The sequence below is a fragment of the Canis lupus genome, chromosome 26 (assembly GCF_011100685.1).
Source record: "Canis lupus familiaris isolate Mischka breed German Shepherd chromosome 26, alternate assembly UU_Cfam_GSD_1.0, whole genome shotgun sequence".
Classification (NCBI taxonomy): Eukaryota; Metazoa; Chordata; class Mammalia; order Carnivora; family Canidae; genus Canis; species Canis lupus.
In genome coordinates, this window is record NC_049247.1 from 17964066 (window position 1) to 17983083 (window position 19018).

At 47.5% G+C, this 19018-nt stretch overlaps 2 protein-coding genes across 5 annotated transcripts in view; one reads left to right on the top strand and one right to left on the bottom strand.

Annotated features, from left to right (window-relative positions):
• KCTD10 (potassium channel tetramerization domain containing 10) overlaps positions 1-13852 on the top strand; it is a 27774-nt gene extending 13922 nt beyond the window's left edge. For 2 of the 4 annotated variants that reach the window (XM_038575400.1, XM_038575398.1), the window contains exons 3-7: positions 1655-1824; positions 4724-4813; positions 5146-5198; positions 6256-6451; positions 10988-13852. In XM_038575400.1, coding sequence (XP_038431328.1) covers positions 1655-1824; positions 4724-4813; positions 5146-5198; positions 6256-6451; positions 10988-11206 — 728 coding nt within the window. In that variant the 3' untranslated portion in view covers positions 11207-13852. The remainder of the gene's footprint in view (positions 1-1654; positions 1825-4723; positions 4814-5145; positions 5199-6255; positions 6452-10987) is intronic. The other 2 variants (XM_038575399.1, XM_038575397.1) reach the window with 1 other exon arrangement.
• Positions 13492-19018, bottom strand: part of MYO1H (myosin IH) — a 45253-nt gene continuing 39726 nt past the window's right edge. Inside the window, 8 exon segments of the mRNA XM_038575394.1 lie at positions 13492-14615; positions 15650-15749; positions 16564-16661; positions 16802-16855; positions 16857-16873; positions 17292-17427; positions 18188-18243; positions 18436-18529. Of these exon segments, the coding sequence (XP_038431322.1) occupies positions 14589-14615; positions 15650-15749; positions 16564-16661; positions 16802-16855; positions 16857-16873; positions 17292-17427; positions 18188-18243; positions 18436-18529 (582 nt within the window). The 3' untranslated portion in view covers positions 13492-14588.

Sequence of the window (19018 nt, forward strand, 5' to 3'; positions counted from 1 at the left end):
TCTGAGCTACATGACAGATACTCCATCCATACTTGATTATCTCAAATGTAGAAAAAAGCAGTGGGATAAGGTCCAGCAGTCACTGTCAGGGTGGTGTGATTTACCATGGTTGTGAAGGCCTCTTCCTTCCTTGAAACCAGAGTTTGACTTCAGGCCACGCATTTGCATTGTGTTTGCCACACTGGGAATTACTCTTCCCACTGTACTCAGGAAGCCATAGCACTGTGGAAGTACCAAGTGAAAGCCTCTGGAGAGACAAGCCCAGACATTTAACCAATGGTCCAGGAGCCATGGGCTGAGGAGTTTGTAGGATGGGAGTATCGAAATGGCCTCACAAAACTCCTAGTGATTGTTGTAAATACCAAATAAATATATTGCCCTATAACCCTGAGAACATCTTGTCAAGGCTGGATTGGGGAAGGGGGCAGTGGATGGCCTTGTGACTCTGGATATGAAAGAGGTGTCTTTGCTGCTCTCGGGTTTTGTGTCTGAGCCAGAGTCTGGGATTCTGCGGAGGACTTGGGGCAGAACATCATGGTGTTAAAAGTGTAAGTGTGGGCCCCTTCTCCCAAACTGAGCAATGGACAAGGAAAGAGGGAATAAAATTACGGATTCCTGTTTAAACCTAAATGCACTGTGCCTTCGTATCCTCTCACCTGACCCCAGGGGACAGGAGACCTGGGGAAGCCCCTCGCTGGGGTTGCCCTACTGGCCTGGGGGAGGGGGTACTTCTCTACAACCTGGCTTCTTTCTGAAGCCTCCTGTCATCTCAAGACATACCAGGTCTTTGCCTCATCCCTACCTCTCCTTTTATGTCCCTCCACTTCTCAGGCTCTAGTATTGTTTCCTCCTACAAGTAACACCCCCCCCCCCCATAATATTGGCATTTCTGAAGAGGAATTGTAAAAACTTGGAGATCCCTAGTGGAGGTATAGCAGCCCAGTCCCCCCAGATGGAGAGGTCATCAAGAAGCTAAAGGGCTCAGCAGTTGACACATTTTCCCATAGTTAATGAAAACAAATTCCATCTCCCCATGCTAAACTGAACTGCCTAGGACAAGTTCTTTCTGGTTTACCGTCTTCTCTCCAGTGGCTGTCACTAGCCAGTAAGTACTTATTTGGGGGAGTTAAAGATGGAACATCCTGGGGTGGTATTGGTGAGTGTCAGGGATCCCCCTTGGGAGCCAGAGGTTGCAGTCTTCTGCCTCCTTAGAAGTGGCTCTGTTATTTGGAAATCTAAATAAAGCACTGTAGAAAGAGGGAGAGTAGATATTTTTACCTCAAGCTTTTCCCCTACCATTGAGTTGTGTGGTCATTTGGACCCATTTTATCCAAGTGTAGTGTACTTTTGGGATGTCTAAGGGATTTTTGAGGATATTTTAGAAACACACTTTTAGGCCTCAGAGGTTCTGGCATCCAAAAGAGCCTGAGACCAACCGAGTCTGTGGTTGTGGCCTGGAGACCATTGCAGTGCTTCCCAGGCAGGGCTTAGTCAGCCTTTTGCTGATGGCTGGGCAGGTGGTGCTGCTCCCCACTCTGTGGTCCTGCTCTTCCCTGGGAGGTGGAGGGGGCCAAGAGACACCCCATTTGTCCTCAGCACCTTCCAAGAGAGGAGTGCCTATGTGACTAGGCCCCCCTTTCTCCTCCCACTACAGGCTGGATCCTTATTGACCGGTGTGGGAAACACTTTGGTACAATACTCAACTACCTTCGTGACGGGGCGGTCCCCTTGCCTGAGAGCCGCCGGGAGATTGAGGAGCTGCTGGCAGAAGCCAAGTACTACCTGGTCCAGGGCCTGGTGGAAGAATGCCAGGCAGCCTTACAAGTAGGTATCACCCTTTTTTCCCTGTAAGAGTTGGGAGGTATCAGGCCCAATTGCTCTCCTCATTTTCTTCCTCTACAAAATGGGGGCAGTTCCTACTTTATTGAGATGTAAGAGTTCACAAGTAACCCTGGAGCTTCTGTCTTCTCTGGTCAGTGACTCTTTAGAGGCTTCCCTGTAATGCTTAGGCCACTCTGGCTTTCAGTCGCTGTCATGTTGGGCCATTATATTGTATATCGAAACTCTTCAGTATGGGGTATAAAACCTAATCAGTTTTCTGGACACATCTCAGGACTTACTCTTACCCAACCAGTTGTCATTGGGAGCCTCATATAATCTCTGTAGAATCAGACACCCCTCACTCCTCAGGTGGACCTCGGGAAGGACCATTGGGATCAAGTCATGATAGTAAAATCCCTGTAAAACCAAAATGCTTCTGGATATAGCCAGCAGCCATTTATTTCAAGCCAAGTTCTAACATGGCAGAGAATCAGAAGAGTCCCTTCAGGTTGTCATAGGAATTGGATCTGTATACCTGAGGCTCTTATGTCAGGCCACATGTCTGGCCCTCCACTGGAGCAGTACCCATACTGCCTACCTCCTTGAGGAGCTATTGTTTACACATACCACCTCTACCCTGAGAGTCTACAGCCTTTAGGTTAGTATTTTTAATTCATTTTTGTTTGTTGAGGAAATGTATACACATCATACTTTTTTGCTCCATTAATTTTTTTTTTGAAGATTTTATTTATTATTTATTTGAGGGGGCAGGTAAGGGATGGGGAGAATCTCTAGCAGCCTCCACGCCAAATGCAGAGCCCGATGTAGGGCTCAGTCTCACAACCCTGAGATCATGATCTGAGCCAAAATCAGGAGTTGGACGCTTAGTCAACTGAGCCATCCAGGCGCTCCTTCTCTGTTAATTCTTTCAACAGTTCTGTTTACTTTCGTATTTCTTACGCTATTCATTTCAGTTTTCAATATTATCTACTGGTGTACAGAGAATTAAAATTTAGCTCATGTACTACCACCACCCCCAGTCACTACAAATCTTTTATGTACGCATATTCCTTCTTCTCTTTTCCCAATATAGAGTTTATCACAGCTTTGGTTAAGTCAGTATTCAGAGTTTACTTTGGGATCTCTAAATATTGTTAACAGTTAAGCCACAGAGTATGCAGTGAAAAATGTCTTTATTATGCAACTTTCAGTTTGCCAGGGTTAGTGATTGCCTCATTGTTTTGTCTGCTTAGTTTTCTAAGTACATATTCCTGATTCATCCCTAAATGGTCAGAAAGGTCAGTCTCCTATTGGTGTGTTCAGACACACCAGTGAATCTGTTCTCCTTCGTCTTAGAGACAAGCTCTCTGGGTTTCCTTTCTGTGTTTTCTATTAGTCTAAGGTTGAACCTCCAGGACTACCCCCTCTCAGTTTCTGTTGCTTTTATCTTCCTGTTCTACATTCTCATAGGTTTTCTTCAGCTTTATCTTTTCAACCCTTCTTTTGAACTTTGCATTTCTAAAGTTCTCATATTTCTAACTTCCAAGAGCTTTTTCATGTTCTCTGAGTGTTCTTTTTTAAATATAGAACACTGCACTTTGTTTCATAGGATTCATATCTGTTTTCCTCTGTCTTGGAGTTTTCTTTCTGCTGCCCTCATCATGACTCCTTCCCTTTTCCTCTTTATTTTGGTTTCAGTCTCACGATTGAGAGACTTTCCACATATAATCTGATGATCTTTGGTCTGTTAAAATTTAAGAGTAAGGTTCTGAAAAGCTGTGTGTGGGTGGGTGGGCTTTTTTGTCCAGTGGGCTTTAGTGTGGGTGATAAGGCTCTTTCAGCAGGGACTCCCAGTGTCAGAATCTGTAAGCCTTTTCCTGAACTGATCAGATCCCCATGGGGGAATGTTCCACTCTCTTGCCTGGGTATAAGCCTGACTGGCTGCCTTTAAGATCTGAATAGGAGGGGATCCCTGGGTGGCGCAGCGGTTTGGCGCCGGCCTTTGGCCCAGGGCGCGATCCTGGAGACCCGGGATCGAATCCCACGTCGGGCTCCCGGTGCATGGAGCCTGCTTCTCCCTCTGCCTGTGTCTCTGCCTCTCTCTCTCTCTCTCTCTTTCTGTGTGACTATCATAAATAAACAAAAATTTAAAAAAAAATCTGAATAGGAGAAGGGGCTGGGAGCTGGAGCCCACCATTTAGTTTGTGGACCATTCACTTAATCCCCCCTGTTTTCGGAAGAACAGCTCAACCCTGTCCTCATCTCTACAAACCACTCCAGAAGAGTAGACATTTCTTTTGCTGTTGGTAGCGGCGATAGCTACAATGGTGGTAACGGTGGTGGTGGGGTCTCACTGGTGCTTCTGCTGACGGGCTGGCTATTCCCTGCTCTTGCCCTCTGCCCACCAGCAGTCAGAACTGTTGTTTGAAAAACTTCAAGTTCTTTCCCATCTGGTAACTTATGTTTCGGCTTTCTCTTTCCCCTCAGTATTCCTCATCTGCTTCCCATCCTCAGATTTTCAACATCGTTTGTCTGCAGACTTACCCTCTCCCGATCTTTTTCTCCATATAAGCTTAGACTGTTGAAATTCTTCTACAGTTTTGCAGTGGAGTGCTTTAACGGCTGATATTATATTTCATCTGTTGTGTTTAGAGTTTATTTTTAAGTGACTCCCTGGGCTGTGTAAATGTGTCTCACCATCATTAGGATTTACTGAGCGCCCTGGCCAAAGAGCAGACGTCTACTGGAGAACTCGACTCTTGGCCGTCCCCCACCCTAACTCCTTTCTTCCCAGCGCTGGCAGTCCCATCTTCCCTTGCCAGAGCCTGTCTTTGCCTGGCAGGCCAGCTAAATAATCTGATGTTGGGCAGGCCTCCTAGGCTGAAAGCATGTTTTGTTCCAGCAGAACAAAGATACTTACGAGCCTTTCTGCAAAGTTCCTGTTATCACCTCATCCAAGGAAGAGCAGAAACTTATCGCGACTTCAAATAAGGTATGTTGGAGGCACCCTTGTGGCCGCTTTTTTTTAGCTATTGAAATCATGAATGAGGTTTGAAATAGAAACCTGTAGACGTGCCTGAGCAAGGCTGAGGAGGGATGAAGAATGGGCACCTGCAGTTCATCTTGTGTTGCGTCTTCCCCCCTCCTCCCAATTGTGAGTCCTACAGTCTCCCTCTCTGTCCTCCCACACCATCCCCCAGTCTGCCAGCTATGCTTAGCTGCCTCCTTGACTTGATGGTAGGGTCCAGCCCTGTGGGAAGCCCATAGTCCACAGTACCTCCACTCCAAGTGACTCTTATCTTTCTTTTTTATAACTGCCTTCAGCCAGCCGTGAAGCTGCTCTACAACAGAAGTAACAACAAATACTCATATACCAGGTAAGGTGTCAGTGAGAAAAACTACCCACATTGGCTAGGAAAGTTTCTGCTCACACAGGCCAGGCCCAGGTCCTCCTGTTATCTTCCAGGGAGGGTAGCCCTCTGTACCTCAAGGATGCCCAGGGGAGGCAGATGACAGATACTAGATTGAATTCACACATATCATAAAGGCTGCCCTTTTAAAGTATATAGTAGTTTGGTGGTTTTTAGTATATTTACAGAGTTCAGCCATTACCATGTGCCTACTTTGTGAACATTTTCATCATCTAAAAGAGACCACTAGTCACTCTTCTCCCCACCCCCTGGCAAACGCTGCTCTCTGTTCTGTGGATTTGTCTACTGGACACTTCATATAAATGGAATCCTACAGTACATTGCCTTTTGTGATTAGCTGGCTTCTTTCACTTAGCATCACGTTGTCGAAGGTTCATCTTTGTTGTGGCAAGTGTATCAATACCTCATCCTTTTTATGGTGGAATAATATCCCATCATATGGATATTAACTGCATTTTGTGGATCCATTCATCAGTGCACAATCAGGGTGGTTTCCACCTTGGGGCTATCGTGAATATTGCTACAAACATTCACGTACACGTTTCCGTGTACATGAAGGTTTTTATTTCTCTTGAGCATATCTGAGAGTGGAATTTCTGGGTCCTGCGGTAACTCTAGGGTTAGTCATTTCGGGACCTGCCAAACTGTTTTTCCAAAGCAGCTGCACCATTTTATGTTTCCACTAGCAACATACATGAGTTTCTAGAATGCCTTACGGCTCTTGGGACCATGTGGTCTCAGCTGCAGAGGGCTTAGTGAGGTGACTCAAGACCCATAAATGGACCCAAGATGAGAGCCTTCCTCGAGCAGTTGCATTCTGCCACTCCTGGGGCTCCCTCCACACTCCGCACCTGGTGCCTGTGCTCACAGGCCCCAAGTTGTCCACATTTCCTCCTGGCTACAGCAGAGTACTGGCAGAGAGGTGACCTTAGAATGGGATGTAGAGACACTCAACTGCACCTAGTAGCAGCCTGCACTCACCTTCTCAAATGCTCTCTTGCAGCAATTCTGACGACAATATGTTGAAAAACATTGAGCTCTTTGATAAGCTTTCTCTGCGCTTTAATGGAAGGGTCCTGTTCATAAAGGACGTCATTGGGGATGAGATCTGCTGCTGGTCCTTCTATGGGCAGGGCCGCAAGATTGCTGAGGTCTGCTGCACCTCCATTGTCTATGCCACTGAGAAGAAGCAGACCAAGGTAAGTGCTCTGAGGGGGTGGCTCTGGGTGACTAGTCTGAAATACTACTTGTACAGTTTCCCTTTCCCCGGAACAAAAAAACTTAAGGAGAGTTTTTAAAAAGGCTTTCCTTGACACATCATTGCTCATTGTGAAAATACTCAGCTTTTTGGGGCCCCGGACAGAGTTACATGCAGGCCTTGGAGAAACAGAATGGTATTTCCTTCCTCTGACGATTGGCAGACAGGGACAGTCCTACTGCAGTCCAGTCTTTTTGCCATAAACATGGATTCAGAGCGGTGCTAGGCCAGCTCAGTCAGTGGAGTAAGCAAATCTCGATCTTAGGGTTGTGAGTTCGAGCCCTACTTTGGGTATAAAGGTTACTTAAAAACAAAACCTTAAAAAAAGTCAATTCAGATGTATCCTTTTACCGCTGTCACCAGGCCAGCATGGTCTCCTGTCAGTGACGGTACACTGCCTGTGCTGTTTCTCACCCTCCGTGTACCACCATTTCCTGCCAGCATAGCTCCCTCCCATCTCAATCATCAGAGGAGCCGTGCTATCTTTAAGAGCTTGGCCTTGGCCTTCTAGTCATGACCTACGATTTACTGCTGTCTGTCTGTCATCTGACCCCCTGACCTAGAGTGGCCCTCCAGCCTCACAGGCCTGCTGGGGGTTCTGTAGCTCCCAGGCTTGTTGGCTTCCATCCGAGCACACAACTGCCTAACAGATCTGGACTCTGGATCCACTGTGTCATCCTCTCCCAAACCGACGGACTTGATCTCTGTCACTGTGCCATCCTACAAAGCTACATCATGCCACAGTGTGCTGTTGGAGATCTGATCCTCTGTGAATTGAACTTCATCTCCTTCAGGTCTTCTGCTTGCTTACCCTTCTTGGGCTGTGCAACTTGGTATTCTTTCTTTTTTCAAAAAAAAACCCTACAGTGTACTCTGTCACTTCTTCTGAACCTTTCTAAGGGAACCCTGATCAGGGACTTGCGGTGGGTCTGCTGGGCAGGTTTTCATGCACAGATCTGTAGACCACCCTGTCAGGCTCCCATCATCACTGCAGCTCCAGGGGTACACAGTTCTCTGATTCTAGAGCTGGCCTCAGGAGAAAAGACGAATGAGAGAGTGAGACCACAAAGTAGACACCAAAGCTCTAAGCATTTTTAAACTTTTAAAACATCGTATCATCAGTATTTAGAATATATCCCAAAAGATACTTATTGATTTAAGAGAGCCAGGAAGGGAAAAGCACTGAGGCTCCCTCTTTTTTTTTTTTTTTAAGATTTTATTTATTCATGAGAGACATAGGCAGAGGGAGAAGCAGGCTCCATGTAGACTCCATCCCGGGACTCTGGGATCACATGCTGAGCTGAAGGCAAACGGTCAACTGCTGGGCCACCCAGGCATCCCGAGGCTCCTTTTTCTTTCAAAAGATCCCAGGGAGACCAGAATTGCTTGCTTCTCTTTACCGCATTAGCCACCCACACCTCTTTTCTCCTGTGAACTTTTTTAGGGCTGTGAATTCTACTGGTAACTAATTTCCCTTTCTTGCCAGTTAAGTTTTGTTATATACACGGGCTGCTTTTGTCCTTGGATATTAACAGGATAGTCATTGCATTGATTAAACTTTAAAATACTGATTTTACATTTTCAGAGTTTGACAGGGAGGAAAGAATTCAGAGACCACACGATCTGATCCCAGTCTTTTGTAGATGAGCCGACAGGTTCCAGAGCAGCCCTGTGCTTGTGTTTTTGAAATAGGCTAGAGGCAGGGCCCAGGATGGCAGGCCAGGGCCCCTAGCCACAGCTCCCTTTGCTCTGCCATCCTGTCCCCAGGGGCTTCTTCCTTTCTCTGGAGGAAGCTTGTGACTGGCTTTCTAAGGGGTTCATGTTGGGGAATGGCTGCCCCATAGGGGTGCCTCCTTCTGCCCCATACCTCCAAAGCTGAACTTTGGAGCCAATACATGTTCTCTTGTTTCAAGTAATTGGGCGGATGTTCCTTTTGGGGTTTTTTTGAATTGCTATTTTTTTCCTGGTACAACCTTCAGGTGCTCTGCTAATTTATTTATTTATTTATTTACTTATTTATTTAAAGATTTTACTTGTTTATTCTTGAGAGACACAGTGAGAGAGGCAGAGATGTAGGCAGAGGGAGAAGCAGGCTCCATGCAGGGAGCCTGATATGGGGCTTGATCCCAGGATCACGCCTTGAGCCAAAAGCAGATGCTCAACCGCTGAGCCACCCAGGTGCCCCTCTTTTAATTATTTAAATGTCTTCTCTGGTTCAGCTGGAAAGGCTGTGGCTTGCTGAAAGTATGCTTTAAGTAGATCTGTAATACATGTCATCCTATTTGGTTCTGGATTCTGACTTATTGGGGACTCAGTGGTAGTACAGCACAGAACCCACCCTCTATTGGTCTGTTTTGTTCTGTTGTTCAGATGGTATCACTTCTTTTGTTCTTCTGTCTTCAAGTTCACAGACTCTCCTCAGTCATCTCCACACTGCTGGTGAATTGGGGCTTTTTTTTTTTTTGGTTTCTGTTTTTGTGTTTATCTTGGTTACTGTATTTTTTTTTTTTTTTTGGTTACTGTTTTTTTTTTTAATTGTACAATTTTTATTTCTTTCTTTGTTCTCTTTGCTGAAACTTCGTATGTCTGCATTTGCTTTAAGAAAGTTTGCCCTTGGGATGCCTGGGTGGCTCAGTGGTTGAGCATCTGTCTTCGGCTCAGGGCCTGATCCCAGAGTACTGGGATCAAGTCCCACATTGGGCTCCCCCAGGGAGCCTGCTTCTCCCTCTGTCTTTCTCTGTGTTTCTCTTGAATAAATAAATAAAATCTTTAAAAAATTAAATTTAAAAAATGTTTGACCTTCCTTGTCGGGACATTTTTATAATATCTGCTTTCAACTCTGTCAGATAATTCCAGCATCTTGTGTCATCTTGGACTTGGCATCGGCATCTGTTGATTATGTTTTCCCTCAGGAGTTGAGATTTTTCTGGTTCTTCATTATGCCAGGAACTTTCGAATTGTATTCTGAATGTTACAGGGCTCTAGGCCTTTTTTAAATTCTAACAAGCACATTGATTTTGTTTGTTTTAGTGGGCATTTGGCCCACAGGTTCCAACCAGCTGTGGTTTGCAGTGCCAGTGACAGCCCTGTTTCCAAAGCCTTCAGGCCTGGGCTGCACCGAGGGCTAGGCTGTGTCCTGGGCAATGATCTCCCCCATGGCTCAGTTCTGGGTGTGCTGTTGAGGGACAGATGGACAGCTGGGCTCAATCCCAGGAGTTCATGCAAAACCTCAAGACACTGCTTTCCCAGGCACCCCTCCTTCACCATCTTTTAGTGCTTCCCGCTTCCCTGGGGCTCCCCTTGTTCAGTCATCTGGCTGGAAAGGTGGGGCTTCAGTTCCCCAATCTGCCTCACACTGCCTGGGACCTGATCTGGCCCTGGAGCCAAGCGGCATAAAGAAGCAAGAGAAAAACAGAGATTTGCTCCATCCTGATGAGACCACAGCTCTCCTAATCAGTAAGGAAGGTTCCCCTTCAGAGTTAGGACTCCCCCAGGCTCTGGCCATTGCTGCCGCAAGATTTTAGGGGGAACAGATAGGGGTGCAAGAAAAAGGAAAGGAAAACCGGGAACACTCTCTAGGTGTTGGGAGGTTCTGGTGGCCCCCCTGGAGCTCTCTATGCTGATGACCATTGCGGGGTTGCAGGCTGCATTAACATCCCTCTGGGCAGTAAACTCACTGCTGGCCAGGCATTATTCCAAACTCTGGCCTCTCCGCTGACCCCCGCTCTGTCTGCTGTGATTTCTGTGTCTCAGTCCTCAGCCACTGCACTCTTTCTCCTGGTTTTGTGGCCTCAGTAGAAAAGACAGAGTAGAGCGTGTTCTCTCCATTTCTCTTCGAACCTCAGAACCCTGCCTTGAGAGCAGAGGGTGTCCACCCTGTGAGTCAAGTGCCCAGGGCCCATTTGGGCAGCCCCGTCTGATTCACAGAACCTAAACCCCGAAGGGCAAGCAGCAGACATGCAGCTTTGCCAAGCAAGAGGCGTCATGTCCTTTTCAGCCAGTCCCTGTTCAAAACATGGGGCTGCACTAAAGGCTGCCTGAAGGTGTGGAGCAGCTCCAAGTGTGCAGATCTGTAATTAATAGAAACCTGTTGGAAACTACCTAATTGGTTAATTTCATTGTTACGTTGTTGTAATTCTGTGCTATGGAAGGATTTCCTAAGTTAGGGGAAAACAAAAGGTACAGAGGAGTGTGTGATGGGCCACCTTTTGTGTGTTTTAAAGTGCGTGAATATTCATGTGTATAAATGTACATTTGGATGTACTGTTTCCCTTTTGTTTCTTGTGTAAGCACTGTGTGTAAGTATTGCCTCTTGAAAACAAAAATTACTATAAAACTAATAATGGCAGTGTTAAGAGGAATCCCAGGGGCCTGCATGAGCCAGCGGCCCTTCTTGGAAGTACCAGGTGGCAGTAGAGGTAGTGGGGTATGTGTTTGTGATGCTAACTTACCTGCCTTGTGTTTTGTGGGAATGCAGGTGGAGTTCCCAGAGGCCCGGATTTATGAGGAGACCCTCAATATTTTGTTGTACGAGGCCCAGGACGGCCGAGGACCTGACAACGCGCTCCTGGAAGCCACAGGTGGGGCAGCTGGTCGCTCTCACCACCTGGATGAAGACGAGGAGCGAGAGCGGATCGAGCGTGTGCGGCGGATCCACATCAAGCGCCCGGATGACCGGGCCCACCTCCACCAGTGAGCAAGCAAGCAAGCGAGCCACCCTCCTCCTCCCTCCTCCCCTGTCATTCACTCCAATTCCTGCAGGCTCTTGGGCACCTTCCACTTCCCCTGGAGTCTGAAGATACTTTTGTAACAAGCCAGATGATTATTTTGATATTTCTCGACCAGGTGACTGTCTTTCCCCCAGATGAATGCACCCCGTTCTTGACCAAGCTATGTCCAAGGTCTCCCCCTTCCATGGGGATCTGAGAATCTTTGGAGCCAGGCTTTCTTGGTTCTCGGAGAAAAGTATGAATGGGTATGAAGTGGATGTGAGAAATTTTATTTGCAGTATTTATTTTTGTGGGTGTTGACTATGATTTGGGCTTTGGGGCGGCATGCCCCTGGGGTTCAGTCTGACAGCTCTGGGAGGGATCCTGCGGTTGGTGGCCACCAGAGGATTCTCTGAGCTCTCTATTTCCTAATCCTCCAGCCCAGCATGCTGGCTGCTAGTTTCTGTGCCCTAGGTCGGGCTGGCTCCAGGGCTTTGCCGGAAGTCCTTCTGCCCCAGGACTTTGCACCTCTAGCTCATGTGGGTAGATGATTACAGTTTGTGGCACGGAAGATAGGACTGATGAGCTTCGTGCCTCTGATTGTTCTAGTATAGCTCTGGGTGTCCGGCTCTATTGAGGGACAGGCCTATTAGGACCTCACGTGGCTAAGGCAGAGCTGGCCCTGGCAGGGAGTGCACGGCTCTGTTCCTGGCTCCCCCTGCCCCTGCATCTGTTCTCCTTGTTGGCCAACTCCCTTCTAGAAGGCCTTGTGGCCTGTTTAACAAGTGGAGCTCGTATACTGTCACTTCTTGGGCTCTATTCTTTCTTCCTCAGCCTTCTTCCCTGTTAGGCTGGGCTTCCTATCTCCAGGAGAAGCCCTGCCTTTTGCTTAGAAAGTGGAGGTGGCCCGGCCTCTGTCCACCAAGCCTGGCATCCAGGCAGGAAACCCATTCACACCAGCAGTCTCAGGGCAGCTCCCCTGCTGTAGATGCAGCCATCACCCGGAGATCCCCTTTTTGTCTTTGCCTCTGATTTTTACACAGTATGGAGTAGCCACAGCGAGCAGAGTTAGAGGATGTGCAGACCCTTTGAGGTCCAATAAAGTGTTCGTGTTCATGTTTAAGGGACGTGTGCGACTATGGATGGGGATGTGTGCTTGTGGGGCGCAGGGGGCCTGCACTGGAGCCCGGCCGTCCACATGGTGCTCGTGTAGGACGGACGTTCTCGGTTACCTACCTCCCAGTCTCCTCTGCGCCTGTGAAGGGACAGAAGTGAGTGGTGACTGACGTGGCTGGTTGCAACTAGACTACGTAGAGTAGTTACAAGGAGATGTGAACGTGTGTAAGGTAATGGATGGGATTTGTCTGCTTTTCAAGGGAAACATTACTGTTTTATACCAAAGGTATTAATATGGGCAGCCTTTGACACAGTGTATTCCAAAAAACGAGTTTATATTTTGAAATGGTTTTTACAGCTTAGGCTTTGTACACACTGCCCTTCTTGGGACAGTTGCATGCCTTTATTTGTATCCAGCAGCAAAGCCTACAATAAAACTTTAAAACAATCTTGACTGAACTTAAAAAAAAAAAAAAATCATGTTTCGGGGTCGATGCCTTTTAAACTGTTGTGTGGGAAACTTTCATATTAGGCCATTCGAGTTTTATTAAGTGCTAAGGAAAGGGGGGGGCTTATACTGTTTCGTAAATATTTTATATACCGTTTCAGTTTTAAACACCAACCCTAGCGTTTGGGTTGAACTTTTTTAGAGAGTTAAAGTGAATGTCAGTTCTGATGTTTTCTGTAGGAATGGAAAAGCCATCATATGAATTGTTTTTTAACATATTTCTGTGAAGAGTAAGTTTGTGGAACAATCGGATTCGTTTGGGCTTCCACACCATATGAGCTAATGTCTCTGGCAGTCTTTACACTTTTCCTTAACTTTGCACTTGTAGTTTTGAGTCTCTGCTTTCCTGGGATCTGAACAGATTCCTGAAACATTCCGTGGTGAATGATACACCGTTAGCTGCATAGTCTTGAGCTGACAGCAGTGTTGGCTGGTCCAAGCTCTGTTAGCAAATGTATTCTACAAGGAACTGAATTTTATGATAGCATGAAGGGCAAACAAAGGTCAATATTTGTACTTAAGAGCCATGTAAGTAAAACACTGGCCTAAGATTTGGTAAAGAGTTAAGTTTTATTACATTGTAAGAGCTTACAGTTGGAGAACAGCTTTTGGTCCCTTGTCAAGCTGTTTTTTCAAAGAGGTCCTTGTTTGTGGTGACTGGGGGCCTGTGCCCAAGACAATCCTGGAGTAGCCTCTTCTATCGTCGTCCCCTCCCCCCCTATGATAGGTTGCAGATGAGCTGCCTGGCTGAGGTGCAGGGACCCCACCCTTTGCTTCGGTGGGATCGCCTGCACCTCCCAGCAGGTGCTCAGGACCCAAATGTCAACAACACTCAGCCCTCCTCTGCAAAGTGGGCTCCTGAGGGCTCCACCCAGCATCACTGTAGCACACCTGTGTGTCACTAACCTTTCTTTTTGTGCTATGGAAAAAAATGCTATAAACGTTAGAAGTAGTCACTGTATGTTGTACAAGCATTTGTGGACGTGTAAAATAAAAGTTACATATAATGCTTCTGTTTAAATGTTTTCTGGGTCTTTTCAGAAACCTAGCACAATCCAGCCAGTGCGATGGGGGTTCATGGCAAAGAGGATGGCATCTGTCCTCCATTTGTTCTGCTTCATTGCCTTGATGTTGCTGGGGAAGGTGGAGGTCATTATTCTGTAGTGTTTGGATTTAATCACTGCAAGGAAATCTTAGGTGGAAAGCAGAGTGAATCAGCTGGAGTTGCTACCGCCTTAATATGAGGGAGGGAGGCAGGGCCTGGGGAGATGGAAACACACCTAAGACCTTAACATTTCCACTACAGCTCCCCATTCTAGAACCCAAAGTGTCTCAGTTCCATTTAATTAAAACAAAATTCAAAATTTGCAGCTTTATCAAATTGTATGGGATCCCTCTCAGACTGTATATACTCCTTAATTGTTCTTCGGTGCCAGCTTGACAAAGGTAGAGGATCTGTTGCCCAGCCTATAATGACTTGTTCAAGTCCCCGTTGAGTGAAGGACCTGGTCGGGACACAGACCCATCCCCGCAGGTGACGTGAGGTTGGGCGCCTGAACAGGACCTTCTCATATAGTGCTCCAGGGCAGCCAAGAGCCAGGAAGTGGCATATGCCACTCAGTTTCTTCAGGTGTGCTCCTTTTCCTAGAGCTGCTGGGAACTTCCCTTGAAGGTGTAGCTACCTGGACAGCCTCTCGCTTCCTGGGGGCTTTCCTCAGCTGGAGCAGAGACGGCCATGGGAGAGGTCAGGAGGACTTCATGCCGACCGACACCTTGGGGGAGTGCCCACACTTAGGTTAGAGACCCCTTATGAGCCAGCAGCCACGTGGACGAGCTTCTAGAAGCCAGCCCCACCCACCAGCCACTTAGCATTTTCAGCCTGAGCCAGTCCAGCCCATGAGCTGTGTGACTCCCAAGACAAATTCCTTCTTAAAGGTTATACCCCTAAGACAGTGTGTAAGCTGAAAAAAATGACGTGTTACATTCAAAATGATACTTAAAAGATTTTAACTGATCCCCAGGAGTTTAGAGGCAGTTATGTTAGAAAAGCCTTTTGGGTCGGGTACTACTTACACTCAGAAAAAGTTTCCTAGTTAAGGGGATGCAAATGTAAATATGTACGTACAAGATACTTTATTAACAAACCGTTTGCTCATTCATTTGTATCGAATAATACTGGGTGCATCTACAAATACAGCTGAAAGGTTCAGCCCACTATTTTAATCTGTCATTTCCCAGCAAAATGGGATCAAATTAAGCCCTGTGAGCTGCTTGCCAGTGAGGACTGTTGGGATGCCCGACCTAGCACCGGTGGGACCGGCAGGGAGGACAGAGCACCGGGCACCCAGCCTGGACTCCTGCCAGACAGCAGTCAGCTCTGCTCTTTAGCCCCGAGCTCGTGCCCATTCCAAAGCCCAGGCTGCACCCCTGCCTGTTGCATCACAGCGCCCAGGGCTGACACTCAGGCACGGGCATTTTCCGAAGATCTCCAGGAGTTTCCAATGTCAGAGACAGGATAAGGCATAAGGCCTCTGCCATCCAGCGGAAAGTTGGCTTCGACATTTAAAACTGAGGATTTAACATCACCTTCCTGTTCACTAACCAGAAATAGGAGGTAAACCCATTTGCTTTCTTCAAGCCCTTTCATTCAGTGTGTGAATCTATACCTCTGGCATCAATACCTTCCTGTCCTTTTGATGTAGAATCAGGAATAAAGGGGAAAATGAACAGTCTATATATAGGAAGCTGAAATTGGTCAAATCTTTATATTCTCATGTAAAACTCACTTCCTGCCACAGCCACTCACCACGGTTAACTGTCCGTTTTTATTTTTATAGATTTGTTCTTCTGGTCCTGTGTCGAAAACTATTGTGCCTTCTTTTCCAGGACCGATATAAAACTGTAAACTGGAAAACACACAGAGTAATCAATTACTGACATTCTTAATTTTCACCTTCTGTCTGCAAAAGAAATTCACTTATGAAGATTTACTAGTTTAGAGAGCGAATTCCCATTTTATTACAGTTGTATTGTGTATTTGATAATCAAACGACGACCCTTGCCACAAGTAGGAAACTTACCACGTGTTTCTGGGGTTATTTCCAAATCAATTTAACACGTTCAGTTCTTCAAGGGGCCAGCCTGCTGTCTGAAGAACCACCTACATAGCATCCTGCTGAAACTCTCACGGGGTGGCCAGGTCTCCCCTCAGAGATCCCACAGAACACTCCTCACTCTCCCTCCCTCTTGCCCGTATGAATTTGCTCCTCAGGCTGCACTGGCCTGAGACCCATTAGCAGCAGCAGGGGGGCAGCCTGCTTGCATGGAGGCTCTAGGCGGCACGGCACCTGATTTTAGCCTGAGAACAAGAATCCAGTGTGGCCTCAAACTACCCCCTACCGTCCCTGACCAGCCAGCTGACACCAGGCTGGCTGCTTAGCCACCTTGTGCCACATAGTTCTATGTCCTAAAGAAATTTTAACGCTGCTGTCCTCTCATCAGTTGTAAGCAGCCTACAAAGCTGCAGCCCCTGTGCTCAGCCAAACATCCCAGACAACAGGCCTCCACAGGACAGGTGTGGCCGGCTCCTGCACTGGCCCAGAGGTCCACCTTTCACCTGGTGATGACTTCCCCCAGGAATGGAAAGGCCCTCGCTTTGAGAACTGGGCCCTAATACTCTGGCTGCCTTGGTGAACAAGTGATGGTGGAAAAAACCCCTACCTTCCCTGGACAACATCTACAATGTTCCCCCTCTTCACCAGCATGACGAGCTTCGTGACTGCTTCGAAGATGTGTTGACACTGGAGGATGGCATCCCCCTGACGAGGAGAGGACACAGCAGTTCTAGTAGCAGTGGCTCCAGAGGAAAGCACTCTTCCATACTGAGGCTGCAAGGCAGGCAGCTCAGTAGCGTGGCAGGGTTTCCCTCCTCTGGCAGACACTGGGGGCCGTCACTTACCTTTTGTTTGTGGTCCTCCGGCGAAACATGAATGACTAAGATTCCATCGCTGAGGACTGCTAGTAGAGACACCTGAGGAGTAAAGACACAGATCCAGAGTCAGAAACCAGGAACTGGACAACTTGGCATTCATACAGAAAAAACGAGGTGGTGTATCTAGGAACACCCCCACCCCACACTTTGTCCCTCCTCACTGGGCCCCCGAGGATGAAGGGCACAGCCCAGCAATCAGCAGGCCCTGAGGCTGGGAGGGCAGTGCTCAGAATAAAACAGGTCATCGGAGAAGCTGTTGTCCTGGCCAGGATACCTGGATGAAGGGGTGGCCTCTGACATTTACTCCAGAAAAAAGGCACAGGCCAGACCCGGGCAGGCCCCAGGCTTTACAGGCACCCTACGCTTCTGACTTCCAGTGGAGGGTGTCTTCCTTACCGATGTTCGCCCAGGACCTAAGTCAACCCAGTGAATGGTCTGAAGATGGCCCATGTCTTACCTTTGAGTGTTGAGTATTCCATTTTCTGCTTGATTTTGGCAAGCTCCACCACATAAGCTGCATTCTGAGTAAGGAGGAGTTGGCGCTGCCGGGCCTTGAACCCTTTCCTGTCATATTTGATGACTGGGATGCCATACTGAAAGGAGAACACGGTGACTCCATGGGAAGAGGGGGTGGAGTACAGAACTCCTTATTACACCAGACTCTGGTAAGACTAGTTCCTTTAAGCACTCAGAGAGGCTCAAACGTCCTGCCACACAGCGCTTTCCACCCTTGACCCCTTGGGCCTCTCAATACCCCTGTCCTCCCCACTCACAGAAGGGTGGAGGCAGCAAGAGCTTAAGGAACCTGCCCAGATTGTGTACAGCTAAGTTACGAAGCCGCTGGCACCCTGCCACACTTCTTCGAATAGGGGATATTCAGCGATTAAGTTCATGACTGTTTTGCTCAATTTCATTGAAAACCAAACCCATGGGGTACCCCGGTGGCTCTGTAGGTTGGGTGTCTGCCTTCAGCTCAGGTCATTATCCCAAGGGTCCAGAGATTGAGCCCGGCATCGGGCTCCCTGCTTAGCAAGGAGTCTGCTTTTCCCTCTCCCTCTGTCCCTTCCCCTACCCTATTTGTGCTCTCTCTCAAATAAATAAATAAAATCAAAAGAAAAAGAGAGAACCAAACCTAGTTCCTAGGGTGACAGATAAGGACCATAAGAACAGCAACAGGTACCTAGTGGTCACATGGGCCCCACAGTCTTCATTAATACCCAGAACATTACAGTTGAGAGCCCAGCCCACCCTCCCAGCCCCCTGCATGTCAACAGCACTTCCAGACGCTCTTCATACAGAAAACAGACCCTGTTAAGGGAATCCGGTTTGACCCAAGGACACCCATTTCCTTACCTGGATTTTCTCATTGCTAATGAGTTGAAGCACTTTGGGATTAATGTCTCCTTCGTCTGGGGAGGGAACCAGAACACAGTGAATCAGCACTAAATACCATCTTGGTGCAAAAGCCACTGGTATCTGCTGGGTTTATGTCCCTCTGACAGAGACCTCACCTATGGTCAGGAAATGCTACGAAGTCAGGCATCTTCTTTTGACTCTTTAAAACAGGAGAAGCAAGAGCACAGATGGAAGAATGTACTCACCAATCCGACTGTTGGCAAAGGGCTGGTTTAAGACTTCTGCATAACCTTCTTTCTTTCCCCTGAAGAGTTCACTTGTAACCACCTTTTGCTGCATCTGGTTAAACAGAATTGGAAGTAAAACAGTGGTAGCCTGAGGATCCCTGGAACAGAGGCCCCTTAGGTCCATGGGGTGGTTTACTTTCCTTGATAAGCTGTAGAAGCCTTGTCCTGATTTGGCACAGAAATCACAACATGTTCTAGGCTTTGGCCAAGGTGCCCTAAAAATGACGCCGGCAGAGACCAGAGCAGGCACTTAATGCTGGTCTCTTGCATGCTCTTCCCAGAAGTGGAGTTTTCAGAATTTTCAGAGAGCACTTCTTTTCTTCTGGGTCAGAGATCTATCTATAAACTACAACCTGAGGGCCAAATCCACCCTGCTGCCTGTTTTTTGTAAGTTTTTTTTTGGGGGCGGGGGGATGGTTATTTTGTTTGTTTTGGCAGCATGGCTCTGCCATCCATTTATATGTTGTCTCTGGCAGTTTTTGTGCTCCGCTGGCAAAGCTGAGTGATTGTAACAGAAATCATGTGGCCAGCAAACCCCAAG